The 27,365-nt window shown below is 40.9% G+C and overlaps 1 protein-coding gene across 3 annotated transcripts; it reads right to left on the bottom strand.

Moving 5' to 3' along the window:
* On the bottom strand, positions 1-26,762 carry LOC135494705 (uncharacterized). Of its 3 annotated transcripts, XM_064782921.1 has the most exons (14): positions 26,661-26,739; positions 21,912-22,004; positions 20,358-20,404; positions 19,691-19,736; positions 19,142-19,340; positions 16,762-16,899; positions 14,079-14,264; positions 12,428-12,598; positions 12,062-12,195; positions 9,873-10,098; positions 9,238-9,507; positions 8,183-8,404; positions 7,515-7,827; positions 1-2,699 (listed from the first exon to the last, which is right to left on the bottom strand). In XM_064782921.1, exons 2-14 carry the CDS (start codon positions 21,932-21,934, stop codon positions 2,674-2,676), a joined length of 2,001 nt encoding a protein of 666 aa, XP_064638991.1. In that variant the 5' UTR covers positions 21,935-22,004; positions 26,661-26,739; the 3' UTR covers positions 1-2,673. The 3 variants fall into 3 exon arrangements, with proteins under 3 accessions (XP_064638991.1, XP_064638992.1, XP_064638993.1); XM_064782922.1 differs by lacking the exon at positions 21,912-22,004 and having other exon boundaries at positions 26,661-26,762; XM_064782923.1 differs by lacking the exon at positions 21,912-22,004 and having other exon boundaries at positions 20,358-20,401; positions 26,661-26,758.
* Between the last annotated feature and the right edge of the window lie 603 nt (positions 26,763-27,365).

The following is a 27,365-nucleotide window of genomic DNA, read 5'->3' as shown; positions in this document are numbered from 1 at the left end:
CAGATATTACACAAATCTACACAAGTATGGCCAGCAACAGATAAAAATAGATTCTAGTTGTTAGCTGTTCATCTAGTTTATAAATAGAATGAAAGTACATGCATATGAAAATAATGAAAAGGATGAGACGTTCTGGTTCCAGTAGACAGTTTCAATTGATTTCGAACGTTATTGAATAACATTACAGTACAGGTACTGAATAATTTGCCGCGGCAGGTAGGGCTTGTAATTTTTAATACCTGATCGTCCCGGGAATCATGTTATTATGAAAGGCTGTTTCTCTAGGTACCATCACTCCTACTCTATAAACCGTATAAATATGGACTTAGAAAAATTACTAGGCCTACCGACCGCGGCAAATTATACAAGTAGGTACTGTATTCATAAAAACTAATAGATCACATTGTGTTATATATGATGTAGTTTTATCATGATGGCACCTAAATGTATAATACTGTGCTTTTGACTGGCTTCAATTTTTGCTGTGTACAGATTTATAAACATGTAATGATAAAAAATATGATATAAAATATGACAAGATATACATGTACATAAAATATTATAAGACTACTCATAAGACGAAGGTATGAGGTCGTCACTGGTCTGATATTTGGTCCTTTTGGCGGGTTAAGTTCGGTAAAACACGCCATGTACATAGTAGGTGAGGTCACAGCCAGTGTTACACCTAGTGTTAGGTGTCAGTGTCAGGGGTTACACCTAATCCGACCCCTCTAATCCTGGGGTCAGTTTGGTGTTAGGTGTTGGGTGTTCCGTGTTAGGTGTCAGACATGGTGTTGGTGTTTAAGGTGCTGAGTGAACATTTGGGATGAAAAACATCTTAGGCCTACCTGCTGCCTGTCTCCACTGATGAAAGTCTTCTGTTAGCACTCCTAATTGATCCTCGGTGAGTCTAACATGAATATTGCAAGGTTCGGAACTTACTGATGCCGATCGTTCATGTCTTGGACCTCCTTCTTGTTGCATATTCGCCACAAATTGAACATTTGGGATGAAAAACATCTTGAGTGTGTGAATGACAACATAGGCAAAGATGGCTACCACTGATCTGAAGTTGTGACCTCTGGCTCTCACTAATCCCTAAGAGGTTTAGTGTTAATACACCGCATGTAAAATGTACAGGCAATTCCTGATCTTCAACACCAAGCTGGGTTTACGGTGTGACACCTGGTGTGATCCTAAAGTCCAACACGGACTGTGACCTAGGATTACACCAAGATCAAGTGTTATCTAGAGGATCACACTTGATCCTGTCGATAGGTCACAACTGGTGTGATCTTGGGTGTTAGGTGTTAGGATCAGGCGTTGGTGCGATCCTTAAACACTGGCTGTGACCTTACCTATTGTACAAACCAGCATGCTATATCTGCCGAAAATGGAGTCCATTGATCACATTCTTTTGTTACAAAAGGATATTTCAATGCAAATCGGCTGTTTTTCAATGAGCTTTAACCAGTCGGCATTGGTATGTGCACTGACTTGACTAACCAATATATACAACAAAGAATTGGCCCATAGGAATGCACTCCTGTTAGTATAGCAGGCTCTGCTCGCGCTTGTACACAGTGATGTAACCAATACAGTGTGTGTACCTCCATGTCCATTGGTTAACCCTTCAAGCTTCTATTACGTTGAACTGAGGTGTTCACGGAGTACATGTAGCATCGTTCAACAGAGCAGAGTCTTTCAATAACGACAGAAGTACTGTGTACAAACAACCAAAGCTATATTTCCGGGAGGTATATAGTCGGTTGATCATATTATTTCGTTATGCATGCAGGGTGATTCATTACGAATCGGCCATTTTTTCAATCGGCTATACTCTGTCCACGTAAAAATGTGCACTTGTCCACCAGATACAACGAAGAATTGGGCCATTGGAATGTTCTTCTTGTTGGTATAGCAGGCTCTGCTTATGACGCGCTTGTACATAGTGAGAAAGACACTGAACAGACATAGCGACAACACGCCAGGCTCTTCTCCGCTGACAAAAACATTTTGAACACTTTCGGCCAAAATCATGGTGAAAACAATCTTCCTTGTGACATCTGGGGGCATTTACCCCTTGCTCCCCTCTAGCTATGGCCCTGTTCGCATCATTGCAAACACATCAGTTGATAGTGTCAACTAGAATATTTTAACACGAGTGATATAGGATTATCTAGATTATACTAGAAATAGGGTTATCTAGAATATGCTGGCGTTGTAATAGGAAACAATTTTATATCTTGAAAACATACGACGTACAATAAGGGGTTGTGATATTGATAAACGATTTTAGAATTTTCAGCAGGCAAGAGAGATGTGACTCGGAAAATGGATTTAGCTATTTTGACTCGGTTATTGGGACGCGTGCAAATATATCCAACGCATCTGAGAACTGCACGCGGTTTTCCGCGTTCGCCAACGGCTTCTAAGTATTTCCCGAGACTAAATCTGATGTACCAAAATTTGAATGATTTTAGCTATCGATGTGTATGGATCAACACCTCAAGAGTCGCAAAAATTTGGAGAAATGTCCAAACCTAGGATTGCTCTACCCTCTGCTCCCTTCTTGCTATCGTTTGCGGTTGGCTGGCAACACCTTGGAGTCAATATTATTTCGGCTTATATCACCACCATCACGCTGCTGCCTGGTTGTTCCGGCTGGACTGACTACCCAGCGAATATTTTCAATCTATCTGAAAGTTACATAATGTAGTGATGATTATTGTTACTAATACAGATCAATAATTTATGACATTGTTGCCCAGGCAAAACTTTATGGCACGATTGACAGAATTTATGCCGGTCAATCATTATTTCATCAGTTGTATTGTATATTGGGCATGAGATGTCTTTAGGAGGTTATGGCATGATTTCTTCACATCTATCAGCGATAATAAAACAAATCCAGCTCTCTCCAGATCCCCAGAGAATAAATTTATTTTGCTTCTCTAAATCGAGGCGTCTACTAAACAGTCAGGGACTGTCTGCATTGTTGCATGAATGCTTTTCGGCCCGCCCAAAATATGGTAGTGCTGCTATATAATTACCAAAAATACTCCTAATCCTATAGATTGACCCCGGAGACTTTGCACCTTGTGTTTTTATGTGTTGATTTTAGGCTATGCGAAAGTATCGCCCTCTGTACATTTCGTACATTACGTTAGTTTGCCCTTGACGTCTATGGTAGGCCGTAGGGGACATTAATGCCGATTTAAGTTCTAGACCGTAATGAATTTATGTCCAACACGGCCCTCATGCCAATCACCATAGCTATTTATGTGCTAGACCATTATTCCTGGTCAGCGATTGGTTGATTAACGTGCTAGAACTTAACTCCTGCACTGTGATAGGCTGATTTATGTGCTAGACCATTATTGCTGGTCAGCGATTGGTTGATTAACGTGCTAGAACTTAATTCCTGCACTGTGATAGGCTGATTTACGTGCTAGACAATAAATAATTATGTTCTAGAACTTAAATCGGCATTAATGTCCCCTACGGCCTACCATAGACGTCGCAGTAAAAATAATTCTGACCTATAGCGCATTCGATTCCTAGCGCCGCGCTTCGGTAAGCATCGGATCTCGCGCATCGAGCTGCATTCGCAGTCCGCTCTTGCGCCAGGACAAAGTAGCGTCAAAAAGAACTAGAATTGTCGGTTGAGTCTGCAGGCAGACTCTGGAGTCTCCGTCAACTGTGGGGTGCTTTGTTTGTTGAGGAAGTGGAGGAGGCATTATCAATGTTTTGGTTAAAAGTTTATTGGGAAAATAGATATATACATAGTTGGAGATTAAAAGTCGGGTTACTGGTTTGTAGACCTTGGTATGAGAATTGTCTTCGCTGGCAAGGTTTGCATTGGGTTTATGTTGCTGCTGTGTTAACGCTGTGTTGGGATAGCAGCGATGGTGATGTTGTGATTCACATGTGCCTTAAACACTATTCTGCACATGCGACTTGCGCATGACCGGAACTTGATCGTCTTATCAACGCCGTCGCCTCGCTCCAAGGCCCTGCCTGTATTGACCACTATTGTTGCCGCGAAAATTTGTTTGTAGCAAGAATAACTTATAACAACAATGAATCATAAAATATTTCAATTTATGTCTAAGCAAGTGTGTTCCTGTAATCGTTGCTCTTAAGTACGAATTGATCAACATGGAAGCTATCGAAATTGGCAGGGAATATGGTCGCATAATACGTCTCGTTTGGAGAATGTGCAATGGCGGAAATCGAAATTGGCAGGGAACATGGTCGCATAATACGTCTCGTTTGGAGATTGTGTAATGGCGGATCAAATTTTCACGACCCATCGCCAAACGGCTGTCTCGTCCCCTAAAATATGTCGTTATTGCTCGCTAAATAATTCTGAAAATTCGCACTGCACACCTTTGATGTTTCGATAAACAACTCATTATACTATTTGATTTACTTAATGTCCAGTTTTCCCTAAACTTCGCGAACACGAATCCACCTGGGTTCTCCAATCACTAATGATATACACAGTGCATTGCATACACCGTAGTCACATGGAACGGGGTTATAAATTGGGGGAATTTGCCTAGCTAAACCAAGAGTCTCCTTTCAACCCTACATACGTAGGTTGACGGAGACTAATGATGAGACACACTACCGGATGTGCGTTAACTACAAAAGTGACTCAGTAACCTTATTCAACATTTTTTTCACATCGAAATATTAATTTCCTCCAACAGCTATTCTATTTTTGCCAAAAAAGTGCAGTCTGATGAAATAAACACATTTCGTGTAATTCACTGGATTGTTTGCCTTCGTTTCTTGAAGGTCACGTGCGGCGGCTCTTTTTGTGTCGAAGTAACCTGCTCGCAGGGTCGCTCACTTCGGCCTGAAGAGAGATAAGGCGCCAGCACCTTAAAGAACGCACTGGCGCTTACTCGCGCAAGCGCTGCGCTAGTAATCGGACACGCTACTGGTCATATACACGGTTTATTGTCTTTAAACACAACCCGCTCGCACCTAGGCCTAGAAATTCCCAATGTTCTAACTGGCTTACTGAGGGTCAGCAGGGGGAAATCTTCATAAGAAAGTGTGTTCAATAGGCCCGAACCGGAAAAGGCAAATAAACATTACTGAATCCACCCACCAATTAGATCCCAAGGACGACAATACCCGATTTGTACCAGCGCTTCGATGGGTAGAGCCTAAACAGCCAAATACAATAGTAGGCCTATCGCAGCCATAAAAGGGGTGGGATTCTATTCAAGGGTTAACAACGTTATCGTCATGACTCTACAGCGGAACTTTTCATTTTACAATTAAAGACCAATTGGAAGAAACGAAGACAAGATATCCGATCCCTTTTATGGCTGCGGAAGGCCTACTATTATGTCCGGTTGTTTGGACTCTACCCATCGAGGCGGTAGTAGAAATCGGGTGTTGTCGGGCTTGGGATCTTATTGGTGAGTGGATCCAGTATATCTGATGTACTGTTGCGAGGTGCAAATGTCCTCTTTATCCTTTTTTGTAATTATGGTTCCCGATCCAGTAAGATCGGGAACCATATTGTTTCTGGTCATGGTGTGTGTGTGCGTGTGTGTGTGTGCGTGCGTGTATATGTGTGTGTGTGTGTCCGTCCGTCACACCTTCATATCTTATCTCCCTCAACAGCTACAGCTCTGGAAACATGTCGTACCCCCAGGTTTGTCAACCCTGCCAATCCAATGAGCTAATCATTTTCATCCTGGGATGCCTGGATCATGATGTAATTGACATATCAGACTTGATATTTTGTCCGTCACACTTTTTTCCAGATGGCATAACTCGGCCATTTTGAGGTGTACAGCAATAGAAATTAGTTATACCCCTAGGTTTTCCAACCTTGGGAATCGAATGGGCAACTCACATTTGATATAGGATGGTGGGGTCATGGTGATATTGATATCTCAAATTTGATATTTTGCAATATTTTGATGCTAGGATAGTTTGACAACATGCAACAAAACCTAGGTCATCTGTGTTCATTGTAGGGTTTCAATGAAGTCAAAATGTTCAATTACAGGTGTCGTTGTCGAGATATCATGAGATTTTGATATATGAACTTTGATATTCTGAAATATCTTGGTCCATGGTATAGTGAGAGTCATGGAAACTTCAGCAACATGGGTTATTAAGGTTGCTCATTTCAATTATGCAATGACCTTAAATGTTGAAGGTCAAGGTCAAGGTCAAACTCGCAATTATTTTAATATCTTGGTCAATGGTACAGTTAGAGCCATGGCAACTTCACCTATACATAGGATGTTGAGGTAGTTTATTTCAATTATGCAATGACCTTGAAGGTCAAAGGTCAAGGTCAGGTCAAACTCACAATTTTTGAAATATCTGTCCATGGTACAGTTAGAGCCATGGCAACTTCACCTATACATAGGTTGTTGAGGTAGCTCATTTCAATCATGCAATGACCTTGAAGGTCAAAGGTGAAGGTCAGGTGAAACTCACAATTTTTGAAATATCTCTGTCCATGGTATAGTTAGAGCCATGGCAAATTCATCTATTCTTAGGTTATTGCGATCACTCATTTCATTTATGCAATGACCTTGAAGATTCAAGGTCAAAATCAATGTCAAACATGCTCTTGTCTTGTACATGTACTTCTCCCAGATTACAAGGACAACCGAAGCTGGTCCTGTTGTTACTGAATATAACTACGTGGGAACCATATGACATTCACAATGTCTTCTTGTTACTGTATGTTTTCGTATGTCTGCTGTACTACATGTATCACCATCGGCCTTTTGGTAAAAAAATTATCTATCATTCAGAATTAAAAATGTTATATCCTACCCCTTGTTCTGTTTCATTGGTGAGGGGTGACAACCGGCCTGTGGAATCAGTTGCAACCTTTCTCAGTTTTTCCTACCTCTTCGAGTCATGAGCAAATCCAGCCCCAGACAGTAACAAACGCCTCGTATGGACCGTTCAGCTAACGTGCATCTATCTTCCTCACTTTGGCGAGGCTTTGCCATGGGACATCCCTACCAGGAAGCCTTGATCGGGCTTTCATACCGATGTTGAATGTCAAGTTTTAGCTTTTAGACTGTTGCAGTTGAAAGGTATGCTTCGATTTCTCCCGTACGCGCAACTGTACAACAGCTGAAACGCTGGAACCAGATATGCAATATCGGTGTCCTGGCATTGCCTCGCCAAGTGAAGAAGCTGTCAATAATATCAAGAATTCATAAAGACTAGCATTTATTAGATATGCGGTCCATATGAGTGCCCTCTTCAGAGGTGGTCTTCCCATTGAGGCCGTATTTGCCCGCAGAGGTGGTTGGCAGTGACTCGACAGTTGGGAGCTGCTCGGAGAAGTTGTAGTTGATTACATAGGGTTGGTGTGCAGCACCATGAGGCTAAAGACAGAAGTTGTTCATTCGGCCAAACCTGACCTCACCCTTGAGGTATACCTCGAGAACACTACACCATGCATACAAGCAAACACTAGAACTCTCACCTGGGTAGTATTTCATACCTACCGGCAGTATTATTCATCTCCATCCTTCTCATCACCGTTATTAGTTTGTCTATGGTGGCGGCCTCTTTCGCTTGAGCACTCCAAGTGGTTAATACACGAAAAACCTTATCCTTGACACCTGTTTCATCAATATCAATAGCTTCAATATCACTCATGCGAACTTCAAGATGGCGGCCCATTGTCTTCCAGTTCCTCAGTATTTCAGGAGCCTCGTCTCTCACGATGAAGAAGGACTTCATCAAATTGGAATCTGGAACCAATTTGGCGAGTTCTTCCTTATGGAGCCTCCTCAGGGCCTGGGACAGGTTTTCAAGCTGAAAGTTGAGCCACAAAGTTAAACTGATTCAATTTTACCTAGGCTGGTTAATCTAAGGTTTTACCTGTTTACTCACCAAGACCTGGTGGCATGCACGATGGAGGAGGGGAGGGGTGGGGGTTACTGAAACAATTCAGGGGCACGGGAAACTGCCGTTTTGAGCAGTTTGAAATGGTGGAGGAGTTAAGTGGAAGTAATCGTTCTACCGTATGAAAGTCGCTTGAATCCGATGGGAGTATCGTACTTTTCCCAGCCGCAACTTCGGATAAATTGCAAAAGAATCCAGCCGAAATTTAGTGCAAGGAAAATGAGATATTACTAATACTATAGAGAGTAATTGATTCTATACACACCTTATTTTGCACTTGTGTGGTCATAAACCATTCAAAGAGCACTGAGAACACCACCTGTTCCAACGGTTTCCCGGAGCTGTCACATTGGATCTTGGCGATCTGGGTTTTGTCCATCTTTAATTCCGATGCAAGGCTTTTCCACTCTTTCAAACTCCCCGAGATCTGTCTGAAAATATTGTGTGCGAGGGAAATGCCCTCTTTGCGTTTTTTGTGTACACCAGTCTGGAAGGCGAATGAAGAAAATATGGAACAGGCATGGACACTTCTTTAAAATTGAATTCTCCCTTTAACAACGGCATATATTCCTTAATGTTTTTGTAGAACAATGGGTTTACAGCGAGTACTAATATGCAAAATTTACATTTTTTTCCATAGAATTGAAGAAGTCTCGTATTTTTCCTTTGAAATCTGCGAAAAAAACGGTAGTTTTTCTCTGGCGCCATTACGGCAGTGGCGTGTCATTTCCGTGAAAAGACCACCGAAAGTAAACAAACGAACGTTGGTTGCGATTTCGAACTTGTTGACTTGTTTGGGCATGATGGAGAAAGATCGACAAGTCCATTCGGAAACTAGTTCAACGGGGGAGAATGGAGATTGCCTCGGTTTAGGTACGACTACGACAGGGTGCGTGAGGTCAAGATCCCAGACAAGGTTGGAAAAGTGAAGAAGGACGAATACGCGGTCATTAGAATTATTCATACGGTATTTCATAGTTCCGAATTTCCATACAACAAAAATAGTGGGTCCCCCTAATGCCAGCTTCAGGAGCCACTGTCAAGGCATAAGCTCTCTTTTGCACTTTTCCAATGGGTAGACCGTCGACCCATGCATACGCATGCCGGCTGCCACAGTTGTGCAATTTAGCGTCGTATAATTTGACGAGGATACAATTATTTCCGCACGTATTGAAATGAAGGGAGGGATATACTCGTGTGAAAGAGATTAGCATTGAACGCCACCTATTCGTGAATTACCGTTCTGACTAATTTAAAGCAGCTATATATGGCTAGAGTTAAGGCTACACTACTGAATGGTACATTGTATCTACGACAAACCTTTGGGATTTTGATTTCGAATTGATGGATCGGCTTTGCTTCTCTCTCATCACTTTGCGTGTAATATTCGTTGTGTCCAAAGTAGAAGTCACGTGTGGTCTGACCGGATTCATTTACGGGTTCGACTGAAAACTGACGCTGGCAAGACCTATACTTGGAATGGTAAACGAAGTCAATGGCGCCGTCTGCCCGATTGTCGCCGTAGTCCAGTCGGCGGATGTCTCCCTTCAGATCCATGGTGATTGCCTGTCCCTCTCGGACAAGCATTTCCTGCAAAAAACAAAGCATCAATGAAGAGAAGCAGGATATGTATCTTGTAGTATTCCACAATTACTCTTGAAAAGGCGAACACAGATCATTCTACTATCGGCTGTAGGCTGTAGACAATTGGGGGTTAGAAATAATATTCGCTCCCCATTTCGTTGCTCGAAGTCTCGAAAGCCAGCACCATTGATGGTCTTCTGATCTGACAGTCTCAAATGAAACATTTGACAGTTTTTAAACTTTAAAGTTTTTAAAATGCCATGGCAAAAACTGTGCTCATGCGGATGTATGTTAGGCAAGATGATGACTACCTCTAATTACATAGGTAATTACCATTGACCGCTTAGAAAGGATGTCAATCATGATCTTACATGGCTTGGTTCTTGCCCTTCAGTAAAACCACGTTTACTCATATCTGACACAATATGGTCGCTCTCCTCCGTCCTGACGCAATCTGTCAGAATATCTGTTTTGTCTTTCTTCTTCTGCTTCTGAATGAACCTGACAACATGCTCGTCCAGGTGCTGGTTCAGTTTCCCGGCTGCGAACTCCGCATCTTTTGCGCTGGAGTCGGTCTTCATTTTCATCATAACCATACTGAAAATTTGTACCATGGTTATGTTATATGACCTGTGTTACCAGATAAAAACATAACTTTATAGATAGTACCATTGAAGACAGATGGGAGGGCGAGCTCGATTTGGACTCGTTTGCCTGGAAACATGTGCGATAGAAATGACAATTTGTTTAATCGATCGATCGATCGATTGATATCGATAAAACCAACTCGGGACCGATTTGACGGTAGTGGTAATTCGTACAAAAGAGGTGGTTTTGAGCTTCGCATAAAATTTATAATGCGGTACGAATGGAATTCTACCTCATTGCCATGATAAGGTCAAACATTCGGATAGCAACAGACCAACCTCACACTTAAATGTTTCAACATTTTGAGCTCAATTGTCTTTGTCAGACCTGTTGGATCGGAGTTATCGTGAAATTTGTTATCTACCCCTTCCTCGAGACTAACCCCTCTAAAATGGCCATTTTTGCTTGTTAAAGCTCAGAGAATTCTCTCAGGTTCAAGAGGTCATATGATATATCGATATATACTTATGGTTTCACTAGCCAGTGGAAACAATGTCCACGTTGTACCCCCCTCCCCCCAACCCCACCCCACTAAAAAAAAACTAGTTCTTCAGACGCCGGCCGTTTCCATTGATATGACTGGGCCTATCGTGTTCTAAATACGATGTACTTGAACGTCATGATCTTAGTTTTCATGTACAGATGATGCTGTGGCAATTTTATGAGGCCATCTTCTGTGAACTTTTGGCCGGGTCACTACCCTCAGTTTGAGGTTATACGGTAACATACGTCCAAGGCGCGGGGCGAGATTTGGCTTGATTCAACGTGTGCTAGTTCCCTTCAACCTTCAAGCTACATTTGAGAAAGGAAGAGCCGCAACGGCCCTGCAGTTTTTTTATCAAATTTAGAAATATTATTATCCTGGCTATGTACCACAGGGTGGTTTTTTGAAGTGAAAATAAAAAAATTTTCATTGAGTCTTTGACCAGACACACTTCAGCATCACGGCGGGATTTTTGTCAATTTTTGACCGTGTGCAGGATCTGGCAGTACCTAAGGTGGCGCCACTTATTTGTTCCGTATCACATTAAATCCATCCAATGTGCTCTAAAATGCGTCACTGGGTTTCTACGAACTTCAAAATGTGTAAGGTATGGTAGTTTAACTTATACCTCGCCCACACTGTACGCTAGGTGAGCCAAGCGAAAGTTGCGCGGAAGTCAATTCCTGTAGTTTCACTTCAAGACAAATTTGATTAATGAAAAGCCGTAACATCCCTATATTATTGATTTAAATGAGAATATCATTCCTCTGGCTATCAAATGGTTGTTGTCTTACGAAGAAATGTTTATTATTTTACCAATCTATGACCAGGCGAACTTGACACACATCACGCCTATTTTGGACAAATTTCAGACCATTTAAAGGACCCGTGTGAAACAAAATGTGGCGCCACCTAGTGGCAACTATCCAATGAAATCCATCGAAAGATGTTAAAACATCTTCCCTGGGTCTCTACAAATCTAAAAATGTAGGTTGTAGTAGTTATGGACAAATGATTGACCTCAGAAGAATTCTAGAACATGTCCCAGATCTGGGCCTACTCGTGTAATTCGGCTGAAGACATTCGCCGCACTGGCTTGTAAGTCCTATATTTAAAATGTGAGGTATGAGACCAACATGTTTGGTGCGAGGTTGGTGATGTTTGTCTTGGCTACTCATAATGGAAATTTTGTGATCACAGCCTTTATAGTTGTGGAGAACTTTCCAAATCAAAGCCTTTGGCGAGGTTGAGCTGACATTTCAAAGTTTGCGCACCTTATGAGAATAGTAGTATATATTATTTGTTTATTGTCACCTATTTATTTATACAAATAGCCAGCCTTAAGGCTTATGAGACAGTTGTTCGGGCATACGAGTTGTGAGATGTCGTTTCAAGTTCAAAGATAGTAACAAATATATCTTTACTCACCCTTCTACCGGTTTACTGCTCTTGACCGATACCACCCCCTCTTCACTTGACTCTGTTACCTCATCCTCGCAGACCTTCCAATCTTTGTTAAGTAATTGTTGGACTAACCAGGTGTGCATATCAGGGGTAATACCCTAAAACAGCATTAAAAGCAGATTTGTCAGAGGTGGAGTTTTCGCAAATACTACAGTGTTTTAATTGTAGCCTACATGGCATGATAAAATACAACATACAAGTATTCTACAATGGGATTGTGGACTGGGCTGAACAGAAGGGTCGAAGTCGGGCTAATTCTTTGGGGAACTTAATTGAACTTTACTAATTCACTGCTCTTGGTAACCTGGCCGAATTTGTTTTCATTTGTACCACACTTTTCCCTTTCTTTGGACGGTCTACCGCTGGCATGTTATACACGACTGCCTTCTCGATACCATTCATGTTTTCCACACGCATTATGTCACTTGCTGCAATGACGTTCTCACATCCTGATACGTATTGCTTGAGGGTCTCGATGCGTTTGTCGTCAACCTTGCGAGCCTGGAACGAAAATGCAAACACGATGAGCAGTTTTTATTTTTAAAAAGATAGCAACTGCGCGCGCGTGGGCTGCTGGTATCTTTTAACTCCCAATGAGAGGCTTACAAGCGTTTCCTGCGGAGCAAAAGTACGCTTAGCCAATCTGGGGCAGAGTCTACACGGTGTGTAGATTCTGCCATCGACTCTGTACGGAATCAAGCCGCCCCAGGTGGTGGACCAATCGTTCTGATGAATAAACACTCTTTATATGATATACGGGCATCTTTATTGAAAAATCTTTCTTCGTTCTCTGTCTTACAAATATTTCTAACTCCTTATGTATGTCGTTGATGCCGTAAAAGACTGAAAGAAGATGCAACACTTATCTTGAGTTCACAGATCAGAATGAAAGGAAAGAAATCCTAAAGCTAAAGCTAAACCTATCTCCAGAGACAGGGTATAAGAAACTAACGTCCTAAAGATATAAAATCATCTATATAACACCAAAGGTGTGATATACTTGTATCAAGCTCAAGAATGGTCTTATAGTAACCAGTTAAGCCACTGGTCAAAGGTTATACTAATGAATTAAGATATGAAGTACATATGTGGTGGAGAACAAAGAATCCACATGGCTCATTTTGATGCTCACTTTACATGTCCAAAATATCTATCTATGAATAACCAGAAGACGGAAATATCACTTCCATGATATTAATAAAGGCAAAGCTTACTACATACCGTGTTTGCCGCATTCTGGGGTCTAGGATTCCGCTGATATATGTTAGATTGAAATTGGCATAAATGTTTATGATCTATCCAAGACAAGAGCATGTATGAGAAAGGATGGGAGGAAGTTGACTATCCCAAATCCTGGACATATAACCAAATAAATACTCCGTTAATCACAGCTAATAATCAAGGAATAAACGAAAGGAAACATCCTGAAATCTAACATGAAAACTATTTAAACCCAAACGATGATGTGTTAAACTTAAACCATCATGAAATATACTAAATCAAAAATGGGACTAAATCTTGAAAGGTGTAAGAATCAAGTATTTCTTAACAGGAAGTGAAGTGGTCCATAGTGCCTACAACCTTGGTGTACCACTCATGCCAGAGTTTGACCCGTCCAAAGTGCTTTCTAAGCGATGCTAACTGTGAGTCATCTTCAGCCACACAAAATAGAAAACATCTCACATTGCCTGCTGTCACACGGTGCATGTATCAATGGGCAACCGTTACCGACTGCGAGGCTTGAAGATTGGGTATCTTTGAAATAGGCTTCAACCAGCGTTATCTACAGATGCGTGAAACCTAGCATTTGTTATTTTCGAAAGGATTGCTTTGATCACGGGAATTCATCGAGCGCGATGTTTTCAACAATTTATCTCATCCAATGTGGCGCCCAAGCTGCCTGGTGCTCAGGTTTTGGACTACCCTAAGCCGATCTACGGACGGAGTACCTCTGATATTTCATGGGTGTGGGCAGCCTTACCGCAATTGTTATCTCATTGGGTTCTTTGAATGCATCTTTTGGGAAGTGTATGCTGATCTTTGGTTCTACACTCGACCGGACCGTCCCACCCTCATTTGGTTGGATAGTTTTAGATTCTTTCAGTATGGTCCTGAAGATGGCGACACGGATTCGCGTGAAAGGTGGCAGTTCACACTCTCTCAAGTCCTGAAACGGGTGTGATAATATAGGCCAGGCCTCTGTCATTCATTTATGAAAACATGAAAGAGTTGCAACGCTTGACAATAACTTTGTTTTGAATCTATATTGAAGTAGTAAAAGTCTATTAATTTAACTGCCAGAGTGGAATCTCCTAATTGTTCACCTGTACATGTAGATTTTACCCGTGAAGCCATTCAGCTACATGTATGTCTTCAATCAATAGTTTCAGCGCAAAGTGTGTTTTTTGGTGTCTGTTTTTCGTATGAATAGCTGGCCAGGCTAACGTGCCAAAATAATAGGCTGTGGTGCCATCTAAGCCCGGCACCCTCGAAACCTGTCCTGAGGTCTTTATTACACAACGAAACAAAAAGATACATTTTTTGTGACGACCAGAGCCCTCTATTAAACACTGTGTACATTTCGTGTACATTGCTGGTCATAGGTATTGGTAAAAAGTACCCCTAGGGCCATTCGATCCTCACCAAATTTTATATGTGTTAAGAAGAACCCTTTACCAATATTATAATAAAACTTTACAACATTCCAATACCAAATGATAGAGAAAAAATGACTTCTGTACAGCATATCCGTCAAATCGACACTCGCGCATTGATATGGCCCAAAAAAGAGTTCTAAACTGACCGGTGAGACCACATTTTCTTCAATATATTATCAAAAAGCATATTTCTGTGATGGCCTGACTAAGAATCAACCACAGATTGAGAATTAATTCCACTTTGATCCAACCCAGCCATGTATTTACCACAACTTGGCATTTTAATCTATGTGTGCGTGCCACACTTCTGATCGTAGATGAATACATGTATCTGCCCTGAAGTGAAGGTATATGACTTTCATTTTCATGTTTGATGTTGATTTCATCTGCAGATTCATGATTAATCCATGATTTGATCCAAAGAGTAGGCCTACTATCAAATGTTATGCCTCACAATACGGAGCCGCTGTGGACGAGTGGCTGTGAACGAGTGGCTATGACTCTCGACTAGCGGTCAAGGGGTCCCTGGTTCGAACCCCACTGGTGGCGTGAGACTTCAGGCAGGTCTCTTTGTCTTACTAGCCTTACTCAACCCAGGTTTAAATGGGTACCAGTGAGAAATGCTCTGATTGTAACGCTGATTGAGCGTCTCATCTGATAAGTTCTACTGAAAGGTTTCAGGATAGACCGGGGTTTTAACACTTTAAAAAGTGTGAGGTTGGATGACACCTCTACCGCAGTTGATATCAGACTATAAACCCAACTTTAACTTTAACTTTAACACTGGGAGGAAAGTTCAAACCAGTGAGATAAACAACAGTTCCCATAATGGTTTGCTTATACAACAAGACACAGGGAAAACATTTGATACACTCGGCATTTACCTGCCAGGCCCTGTTTCACATGTTTCACATGGCCAACTGTAAGTTGCCTATTTCCGTGCAAGGATATTCCATACCATTTTCGTCAATGTAGACACCAACAACACCAAAGGCCACCGAGAGGACAAAAAAAACCCCACAGAAAGCTGTCTTCGAAGAAATACTGTAAGTTTCATTCGTACATGTACCTCATTACCACATATCATGACACACTGACTGGTTAATGTACGGTCTATAGATTTTAAGCCCGCAACACACTAGCCGCCAACTTCGGTGTTCACAGGCGTTTTTTGCCGCAAGAGTCCTAAACGCCTGAAAAATCCCTAGTCTGCTACGAACGGCGTCGGCGAACGCGACTTGCCGCTACTTGCCGCAACTAAACGCCAAATATCTAACATGTTTGATTTTTGACCCGTGTCGCCGCGTTTGAACGCAAGAAGAAGCCAGGTGTGCTACCGATGGCCGCCTGACTTGGCGTTGGCGGCGAGGCTATGGCCAATCAGCTTGCGTCTTGATGTCACATGATTTCGCGCTGCATGGCCCAGGATGGGTTAAAGTGGCGGAAAAGACGCTACTGGACGCCAATTCTGGGCAGGTGTGCACTGACCGGGATCCACGGGCCGCGAACTTTGGCGTCGAGAGGCGTCAGCCGAACGCTTCTTGTCGCCAAAGTTGGCGGCTAGTGTGCTGCGGGCTTTAGCCACCGCTCCGTGCAGAACACGGGTATTTGCTAATGTATTTATAGTACAATGCGCCTCGTTCTCGGCGTAGCGGTTTTACGGGTGTCGCAATTTTAATACCATAACCGTTTCAATGTAACCATTTGGGTTAGTACAAAAATGTAAGCAGTCCACACGCAGTCAAAATCACTTTTTCAGCCATAACGTTCATTTTTCTCTACCGCGTTAGGCCGATCGATCCCTTGAAAGCTGTTTCGTGGGGGTCGATGATATCAACATTTGCCCTGATAACCCTTGGATAAGACAGTAGAACAATGTAGGCCTCGGTGGGGAGCGGGCTAGATAGTGTATTGGGCTTGGCATGAAATCTTTTACTGCGAGGCAAAGGGCAACGTGATGAATGACACTTTAATCGAAGCTAAATTTTGGTCAATACGAGAACATACCTTATAGCAGCAGGATAAATTGGTCTTCTTTGCAGGAACTCTGGTCCAATCGCGTGAATCGTTGACGCGAAACTTAGCAACAGCTGTGTAAAAATGATGGTTTTCAACCAAAGTTGGCATAGCAAGACGCGCTGGATCCTGGACAACGAGAAAGTAGAATGATGGTATCTTATTCTAAAACAACTGTGTTTAGAATGAACTGCACAATACAGTGTCAATTCCCTATGCGACAATGAAGCCTAATTTTCAATTCAGCGGTTATGGTCAGGCAAACATATAACCACTTGGGTTGGTGCAAATCATGGAAGCATTTCAGAATCATTTAAAACCAGGTTATTCGTTATTTCATTTGATATGTTTTAGAATAGAAATTGATACCTCATCATTGTCGGTATTGATTGTCTCACCAAAACCGCTCGGGTGGAGCTAAACTATTGGCCAAAACCTCGTTTTTGGTCTATTAGCTCCACCCTCGTGGTTTAGGTGAAACCACCAATACAGTTCGTTACCAATTCCTTTAAGCTATATTAGTTTGTTGGTTGATAGAAATAAACTCTTCGGCGTTTCAATCAAGAGGCTGCATTCATCCACCTATACCTGCAGATCCGTTTTGAGCAGCACTGTCTTCATTATCAGACAGTGTCTGCTGAATTGATACACTTTGTTTATATTATCTATTACTGGTCATACTCATCGGGTCGCCGGTAATATCTGGTAATAAGCTTATTTGATTCTCACAAGGATACATGGGACTATAGCAACAGGGATAAATACACTACAGACTTCTAGCATTACATCTGACTTCTTTTTTTTTTGTAACTGATAATTTTATTCACCAAAAACACAACTGTTACATGAAGTTCTACAGAATAAGAGGGCATGCAAGTACATAATATTGTTACAATATAAAACGATAGATGGCGACCTTGTTGTTCAAAACGGTTCAGGGTATAGTAAATTCCTTTTGCAGCTACAGATAACAAGGCAAAAGTGGGTCAGCGTGCAATTACTCGACGAAATGTACAGTGTATGTTATGCTATATTTTCCAGGGCATCTATGAGAAGGCCCCATTTCATCATGAACTTATCGTGTCTGAGATAGATCTTTTCTACTCTCGACGTGAACCGTATCATTGATAATAAGTTTCTGAAGAATGGTTGCGATTGTCTGAGTTTACAGTGATACAAGAATTGTTTTGCAATTAAATTGATATGCTGGACCAGTTCCGATGAACGAGGATCTCCCAGAATTACTTCTCGGGGATTTGGTAGAAATTGTTCGTTATGATCCGAGAGCCACTCTGACAATCGCAACCATACTGACTTTGCGTGGGTACACTCAAAAAAGACATGTTCCAAAGTTTCCGTGTAAAAGCCACAGAAGCTGCACATTCTGGATTCGCTAATGCCATATTTATGCAAGAGGACATTGGTGGGCAAAATACGATGCAGTATTTTTAACTGGAAAAATCGCAATTTGGTCTCCCTCGTACAAATGAATGGAACTGAATAGATTGATGACCAATCAATGTCCTCTCCAAATAAGTTTTCCCATTTGCGTTGTGATTTATCCGGACATGTTGCATACATTTTGATCACCCTTTTATAATATATTTGAGTTGGTTTAGCACAGTTTTTGATAGCAGCAATATTTACCGGCATAAATTCGACCAGTTTACATCCGCCTTCCTTTATACGCTTTTTCCAATTCTTTGGTATGGCATCAACCAGAGCCTTGTGCTGCAGAAAGTGTACATTACCCGTAAATTCAGGTGAGAGCTTTTCCCAAGTGAGAAAGTTACCATCGTCATCTATAATTTGATTAATAAATTGTACACCACTTTCGTGCCAGCCTTTGTAAAATATGCTCCTCCCATTGATTTTGATATATTTGTTATGAAATAATGGCTGCTTTAAAATGTCCTCAATATTTGAGTTGTGATCTATTTCACTACTGACCAGAGACACCCAAGCACCGAAAACATCCTTCCAGAAGGGGTTAAGTTTGGATAAAAACGAGGAATTGTTATCATTACTATACCAGATTAAGTGTCCACCATAATCCTCTAGAGTGGACACCAGTAAAGTATTCCAGGGGGTAACCTTGTCAAGCTTAATCAGCCGTTTGATCCAAGACAATTTAAGTGATTGACAAAAGAGAGTAACATTTGGAACATTGAAACCACCATTTTCATAGCTATTAAACATTGTTGTACGTTTGATTTTGTCTCTCTTGTTTGCCCAGATGAATTCAAAAATTCGCTTTTGGAGAGCGTCAAGAATATGTCTTGGTGGGTTAGGTAGAGCCATGAAAAGGTGTACCAGTTTAGACAAAGCAAGGGATTTGACAATGACGATGCGACCATTACATCTGACTTACCGGGAACTCGAGGTGGCCCTTTTCCGACGTGATATCAAGCACACTGCTGGCCAGCTCCTCCCCTGGCTCAATTGGAACGGTCGTCTCCTCCAGAGGCAGTTCAACTACCGTGATATCGCTCTTGACGAGTGAAGCAGTAAAGGCCCGGAACACACAGTATATACCTTTGTTCTGATATGTCCGCTGCTGTGCCCTATAGCTGAACGATAAACGTTGTTACATCAGAGACAATTGCATAGAAAAAACTGGCTAGATACTAGTTATTATTACTCTCAATATTTTTGCTTACTTGTTGGGGTTGAATAGTGCGTTTGAAATTGCTCCAGAAAATTTAGAGTAAAAGAAGTTCAGAACTGTTTTGAACTGTCAGTTGATAGTATGTTTTCATATTTGGAAGATCTCTGATTTAAAAACAGAATTTAAAATCTTTTACAAAACCTGCGAAGCCAGTCTGAGTGAACGCATTGGCTCTAGGTTGGGATCAGGACTATAAGCATAGAGAGGAAAGAACAACAGCGTTTGTTGCCCTCTCTGAACAGCGGTCCTTACAGTAATTGCCTCAACTTTGAATTTGCGTCCGTTGGCCGCCTCCTATCTGAAAAAAGGTAATGGTGCAGTTTTAGTCCATGAGAAGACGATGTGCTTGATTTTAGAGGGACAGCTTGGGCGTGGGATTTACATAGCCACACTCTGAAAACTAAATGGTTGAAAAGTAACTATTTCAAACAGTTATTTTCAATTAAATGACCATTCATATAGTCGCTGATGGTCAAATCAACAACTAAATGGTTTATTCTTAAACTATATGAATTGTTTATTGCAGTTTTATGATATTTCAGTGATCCTGTTTGGAGAAGTTGCGGTCCTGCTGGAAGCTGTTTTTGTGTGGAGAACCAACATATCTTATGCCCAAGTTGGCCCTTTAAAGGTTGGTAGAGACTTTTAAAAAAAAATTTCGAATCGAGCCCACTAAAAATAGTCCTTGGCGCAAGTGACCTATGCTACGATATAGTGATACAGCTTTATACATATCAACAGGACAAATGTGGCAGATGTGGACTAAATTTCGTGTCGATTCTCTTCTGGAATCATGTCGAAGTGGAAAGACATGTAAACATGTATATGTTGCAACCCAAAGTCAGCATGATTCCGTGTGAATTTGACTAGAGTTCTTCTTTAAAGGGTCGAGAAAAAAAAACCCAGTTCAATTACTTACAGCCAGACGCTGCGTTAGCCATTTTCTTTTCAATCAGGCTCAATCTACTGGAATAAAGAAGAGAGATAATGGTTAAAAGGGTACGCCGTCCGTATACTTACACAATGCCGTAGTGCAGTTATCATGCATGCCAATTTGCAAGATGATTTCAAGGCGCATATTCATTATGGCCATCCTTTAAGGAGATGCGAACTGGTTTTAAGCGAAAGGACTAACGCCGGTGATAGCTCCGGCCAAGCGACGCTTAAGGTCGATCTATAACCATGCGTATATGGCAAGCGGAGTGTCCAGTAATTAAAAAAACCTAGTTTTATTCAAAAAACCTGGTTTTTTACCTAATAAACTAAGTTTATTTGGAAAAAATATAGGTTTTTTTAAAACAACCTTGTTTATTAGCTAATAAACCGAGTTTCTTTAATAAAACCAAGTTTTTTACCTAATAAACCTTGTTTCTATCCACAAATGTCAAGTTTAACAAATAAACTTGGTTTTATTCCCTAAAATGTAAGTTTTTCATGCAGTGGTAATAAACTTAGTTTTATAGCAAAGAATCTTGGTTTATTAACAATAACTGGACAAATGGCTAATAAACCTACCTTTTTACGTAAAAAAAAAACTTGGTTTCATACAAAACAACTTAGTTTTTTGCAATAAAACCTGGTTTTATTGTAAAAATGTAGGTTGTTTTGAATAACTGGACAAACGGCGTGCAAAAACCTACTTTCTATCGAGAAACTTGTATTTTCTACCTCGCCCATGTACACAAATCCGCGATGTTATCGGCACGAGAATGGGCAACCTCGGCACCACGTGGTACTAATGCTGCACTGCACTGCACTCTGTAAGCTAGTTAGTGAGACCCTAACCTCATCCCAGATAACTCAATGTAGGTAGGATCGAGGTTTAAAAATGTAAGTTTTCTAATAAACCAGGTTTTTTTTAAAAACTAGGTTTATTAGTAATAAACTTAGTTTTTTTGAATAAACTAGGTTGTTTTGGTAATAAACCTTGTTTTATTGAATAAATGGACATTTCTGTACAGAAACTTATATTTTATACGATTATGTGGTAAAAAACCAAGTTTTTTAGGTAATTAAGCAGGTTTTTTAGCATAAAATGTTAGTTTCTGTTAAAAAACCTACTTTATTAGGAAAGAAAGTAAAAAAACTTGGTTTTATTAAAGAAACTCGGTTTATTAGCTAATAAACAAGGTTGTTTTAAAAAAACCTATATTTTTACCAAATAAACTTAGTTTATTAGGTAAAAAACCAAGTTTTTTTGAATAAATCTAGGTTTTTTTAATTACTGGACACTCCGCTTGCCATATGCGTAGCGAAAAACTACCCAACTTCAACTCGTGATAATTCATTGATAACAATGATTGACAAAATAATTATGGTACGGTACGTTACGTATAAAGCATCTAAGTGAACTTTCCCCCTAAATAACGGGATCGTATTTCTGGATAACCCAGAAAAATTATTTTTTGGGGAAGGTTCAAAAACCACCTTCATCAATTTCATGTCAACATGCTATGTCTCATCGATAACATACTCTGTTGGAAAGGACGCAGCCATCCCTAGCGGTAGTTGATAAAACTTGGAATCAGTGAAACCATGTAACCAGTGCTAAACCATGGAATCAGTCCTAAAAATGCATAAAAACATGAAATAATGGGTAGGTGATAAAGCTTGGAATCAGTGAAACCTTGGAACCAGTGATAAATCTTGGAATCAGTCCTAAAAATGCATAAAAACATGAAATAATGCCATATGAACCTAAGGTGGTTACGAATCAATATTTGGAGCTTATTTTTACATGATCAGATCGGAATTTGACGGTAGTTTAGAAATCAGTCGCATATCCGATTCAATAATCCATATTTTAAAACAACCCAGTCATACCTCGCCTCCAGTGTACATTACTGATCTCCAAAATATGGGCATGCACGTCACGACACGCCCACCACACACCCATAATATGGACCAATCAGCGCTCCGCTTATTACGCCGCTTATTACGCCACCACACGGGGCCTATTTGAACTACGGAGCGGTGTGATCATACAGGATGATACAGAGACGATTGACTACATCATGCAGTACCGGCTGGCATTTATCCGTAGAAAAGTAGATGAAAGTTTATTCCGAAGGTTTTAGCCGGGTTTGGAGATGAAAAATGTGAATAAATTCCTTCGCCGTGAGCGATTTCTTACATCTTCCAGTACGCATCGAGGGATGCAGAGATCTTTGTGACGTCACCAGTTCTAAGCGGTTTTTTTTATTAACGTGTGTGTTTGTCCTATGATCTCATGCATCTAGTACCGAGCATAAATACTTTATCGTCTATGGAATACAAAACAATCATAAAAACTAATTTTTGCTTCCATTGAAGAGAAATAAAATATTTTAACGACCACATCGCATTGCCAATTGATGACGTCATCCTCCACATTAAAAATGTTGGCTCCTGAACTAACTGGCAAATTGATATCAATAAAGTCAGCTGGGACGAGACTGTCAGTTGGGAGGGTATAAATCGTGGAAGGAACGCACCCGATTTCCCGCGCTATTTGCACAGTGATTCCATGGTTTACATTGAATATTACAAGGTTTATCAGTGTTTCCAAGGTTTCACTAATTCCATACTTTATCAACTACCGAAATAATGCCATTGGAACCTAAGGTGGTTACGAATCAATATTTGGAGCTTATTTTTACATGATCAGATCGGAATTTAACGGTAGTTTAGAAAACAGTCGCATTTCCGATTCAACAATCTATATTTTAGAACAACCCAGTCATACCTCGCCTCCAGTGTACATTGCTGATCTCCCAAATATGGGCATGCACGTCACGACACGCCCACCACACATCCATAATATGGACCAATCAGCGCTTCGCTTACTACGCCACCACACGGGGCCTATTCGAACTACGGAGTGGTGTGATCATACAGGGTGATACAGAGAAGATTGACTACATCATGCACTTATCCGTACATCATCTTAAACATGACAAGAAACGTATAAGAAGATTTATTCACTCACACAACGTAGTGAGTGTAATGGTTACGTATGTATAAAGTGTAAAAAAAATTCATATATCCATCATGTCCATCGAATCTGAAAAAATTTGTGCAGACCCATGACAATTCTGGTTCCGGTACAGTTTGTCGCATTCCATACGGGCCGCGCGTTGGCCGATCCTGCATTCACGACGCACCGCACCCACAGTTACCACGTCGGACGTGATTCCCATTGTTCCCTTCCTCGTGACGCAATTATTTCATGACGCCATGAGCCATTGACCATTCACACAAGTAGATTTATTCACACCGGCGCCACTGAAGTGCGGGTGTGGGACATCATGTATTTAAAAATCGTCTGCTAGGACATACAGGACAACGTCGGCGGAGACAGTTGTGACATTTCATTGCAGACAAAGCAAACGTCCTCTTCTTCTCGATTTACGTACTTCAAATTATTGAAGAATAAAAACAAAAAGTTGACCCTGGGATGGCGTGGGTTAATACCAATGTAATCAAGATAAATATTGATTTGAATTATAGAGCAGTATTCAATCTTTCATAAAATATTGATTTCAGTTCTATGGTCCCCCGGGTATTTTCAGGAGGGCAGCACCAGTAAGGGCTTCATTTCTGTAGACAAGCAGCTTGGAAAGTGAGAATCTGAGAACTGTTTTACAAAAATAGGATTTTCTCTAGATTTTCGTGGTGAACCCTATACGCCATTGCAGTGAGGGATGTCCCAGACCTTGGATATTAACCCCTTGTGGCGGTTTGTAAAAAAACACGGTTTCCTATTTTTGGCAGATTTTTAAGTTTAATAGAAAATGCATTGCAAATAATCACCGGTGTTGTCCCCTATCCGATTTAGCATCTACCGTTCCGGAACGACATCAGCGCCTCTAGTGTCAAGATGGTAAATTTGCCATTCTTGATTTTGGCGCCAAACGAATCCAAAAAAACGCGTTAAAACAAATCAAGAATATATTAGCTACAAAAATTCGTTATTAACTAACCGGTGAAGAAACATACACAAATATCTAGGCTAGCAGCTAGGTGGAAAATTCAATTATTATTTCACCACAAAGAGCTGCTTCTGTCCGCAGATATGAGACAGCTACCGGGGCGGGGACTATTTCTTTATGGGGCCTTATTGTTCAGCGTCTCCAAGGAATTCTATTTTTAGAGTTCAATGGGGGGGGGGGGGGGGGTTGAGGGGGCCTTCCCCACAATGTACTGACTAAAACCTGTCACTTTCAGAGAACGGGGAGGGGGTTTGGGGGACTCATCCCCCAATGTACTGGCTAAATATGTCAGAAGGACGGGGGTTTGGGGGCCTCCCCCATGTCAAGCAGTTGTGTGAGTTCACTAGAGCTTGCTCTTTACATATTACCGAAGGTTTTAGCCGGGTTTGGAGATGAAAAATGAGAACGAATTCCTTTACGCTGAGCGATTTCGTACATTTTCATGTACACATTGAGGGATGTAGAGATATTTTCGTGGTGTCACCAGTTCTAAGCGGACACATTTTTTTAGTGATTCCCGTGTAGGCCTACATGTTTGTCCTATCTACCAAGCTTAATCAGAGCATTATATAATATACAAAATGATTCTTCTGATAAAAACGCTTTATTTTAGTATATGGAATACAAAACAATCACAAAACCTTTCTTTTGCTTTCATTGAAAAGAAATCATTAGATATTTGCAATTGCGGCCCGTCATTGATATAAGTTTATTTTTTAACGACAACAACGCATTTCAAATGCATTCCATGATAACGTCATCCTCCACAAAAAGGTGGTTTCTGGAACTACTGGCAAATTGCTATCAATAAAGTCAGCTGGGACGAGACTGGCAGTTGGAAGGGTATAAATTGTGGAAGGAACGCACCCGATTTCACGCGGTACTTGCACAGTGATTCCACGGTTTAGTACTGACTATTCCATGGTTTAGCACAGGTTACATGGTTTCACTGATTCCAGGTTTTATCAACTACCATTCCTAGCGCATGTCCTTATAACCATTTCCATTTTCAATATTTTATGAAATTGGATAAAAGCTGCTTGACATTTTGAAACTTTATCATTCACGTCGGTTTATTCATTAATTACTGTTTACATCACTAGCCCACCAGAGTGCGTTTCGAAGTATTATGCGCAAATCAGCGGACCATTGGAAACTAAGGCCTACGATTGCTGTCACATGTTCAGGGTTGAGGTTAGGTATCAATAAAAGTTCCTCATTGCTGACTCTGCCTCAAATCGGCGAACAGAGTTTAGGCAATTATGATTCATTATGTTACACTCCAATGGGTAGCTTGGAATGTGCTTGCCTTGGGGAAAAACCCTTGACTATAGATAGACCATTATGAGACGACTATTGTTGACAGTGGCCTATCAATTTCAATTCCAAAACACTGTTAACTGATGTTCTTTTGACTGCTTTCATGCATATTCCTAACCAACCCAAGCGGTTATGGTTACTTCATCAAAATTGACTCCCTCGGCAGCCCATTGCGTCATCCCAATCGGGTCTCGTGATGGACTGCCACAAATAGCGGGAATTCGTGCGGCTGGATGACGAGCCAATGTGCGTTGTTGAAACGAAACTGTAAGGGCATTTTCTGTCGCCGAATCAGAACGCTTTGGCATACAAAACAATGTAGCTGATATCCACTTCATTCCTACACTTCATTTACCCCGTGGATTAATGATATACATAGTTGACCTACATGTGAATAAATAACAAAGAAACCGATTAAATGCAAAAATCTTTGTACGATGAAAAGTCAGGTTACATGAGCTAACTTGGAAATACGGCTATTTAAACTTTATTTATGCTAATTAGCGAAAATTTATACCAAGGCTATTTCGACTACAGCGCCTCTTGCAGCCATTTAATAAACTATCGGCACCAAATTGTGGTTGGCAGCTGGCCAAGTCGTTGGTAAAAAACCTCCAGAAAGCTCACCACGTTTCGAACTGGTTGTAACAGTAACAAATGCCCCCTGGAAAACGTGTCCGGCCCTATTGTGTTCTGCAATATGGCTCTATAGAGACCCTGACCGTCAATAGCTCAGAGATTGAAGCGCATTATAAAATCCTTTGTTTCCCGATCATTCTATCCTAGGACATTTTAAACTTCTACACCGGTTCACATAAACTGCCTTCGCCGAAAACGAGGCGCAGTGTATTATACGCTGAAAAACATGCTGCATTGCAACCAAGGTGTACGTTTTGATCCAAGCAAAATTGGTAGACATTGTCAAAACTTACATTCTAGAAGGAAGTTTCTCGCTTGTTCACGAAATCTATGAATAATCTCTACAGTATGTTTTAGATGAAGAAAGTGGCTCAAAGTGACTATGCGGCGTCAAGTGACCAGATTAAAGTAGAATACGATTATAACCTTTTTTATGCTGATATTGTTGTATCATATAGGCCTATGATAGCTTTTAACAGTGACAACTGATTTATGCTTTGTCAAATCAAAATCTATTGAACTAACTGATTTATAGTAGTTTTTCCAACCCGGATGGTCTAATTTGAGTTGAGTTACCAAAATAAAGCAAAACTGGCCAGTAAGTTAGAGCATATCAAAGCAGAACCCCTACCATTTTACACAATTCAAACTAACAGGCATTTCTATGGACTTTTTGATTGCGCTCTGTCATATTATATACATGTACTCGGCCTTTTTTTATTCCAGAAAATTCTTTTGAGCGGTATATATGAATTCTAGTACTTCCCTAATTTTGAACCTTTGTGAGTAAGAGCTATGCTGTTTCTACATGGCGTATCAACTAAAACTCCAAATCCGAAGAATTTACTTGTGCCACGTATGGATTAGATCCACACTTCAACATGTAGTGTAGGAGAGTATATATTTAGTTCTGTGATATTTTTGTCTCAAATTGATTCCATTCGATAAGGCCTCTGTAATCAGGACACCCGCATTTGACAGTTCCAAGGGCGTCCCGT

The sequence above is a fragment of the Lineus longissimus genome, chromosome 10 (genome assembly GCF_910592395.1).
Source record: "Lineus longissimus chromosome 10, tnLinLong1.2, whole genome shotgun sequence".
Taxonomy (NCBI): domain Eukaryota; kingdom Metazoa; phylum Nemertea; class Pilidiophora; order Heteronemertea; family Lineidae; genus Lineus; species Lineus longissimus.
This window is presented reverse-complemented; position numbering and strand designations above follow the sequence as displayed.

What these genes read in the sequence shown, in the direction of transcription:
- LOC135494705 (XM_064782921.1), bottom strand. Translation starts at nt 21,934, where the DNA reads ATGGCTGCGTCCTTTCCAACAGA. An exon ending in TCAAAGTTGAGGCAATTACT is followed by an intron (nt 19,341 to 19,690) that starts GTAAGGACCGCT and finishes TTTATCGTTCAG; the next exon opens with CTATAGGGCACAGCAGCGGA. An exon ending in AGGGCCACCTCGAGTTCCCG is followed by an intron (nt 16,900 to 19,141) that starts GTAAGTCAGATG and finishes CTCGTTGTCCAG; the next exon opens with GATCCAGCGCGTCTTGCTAT.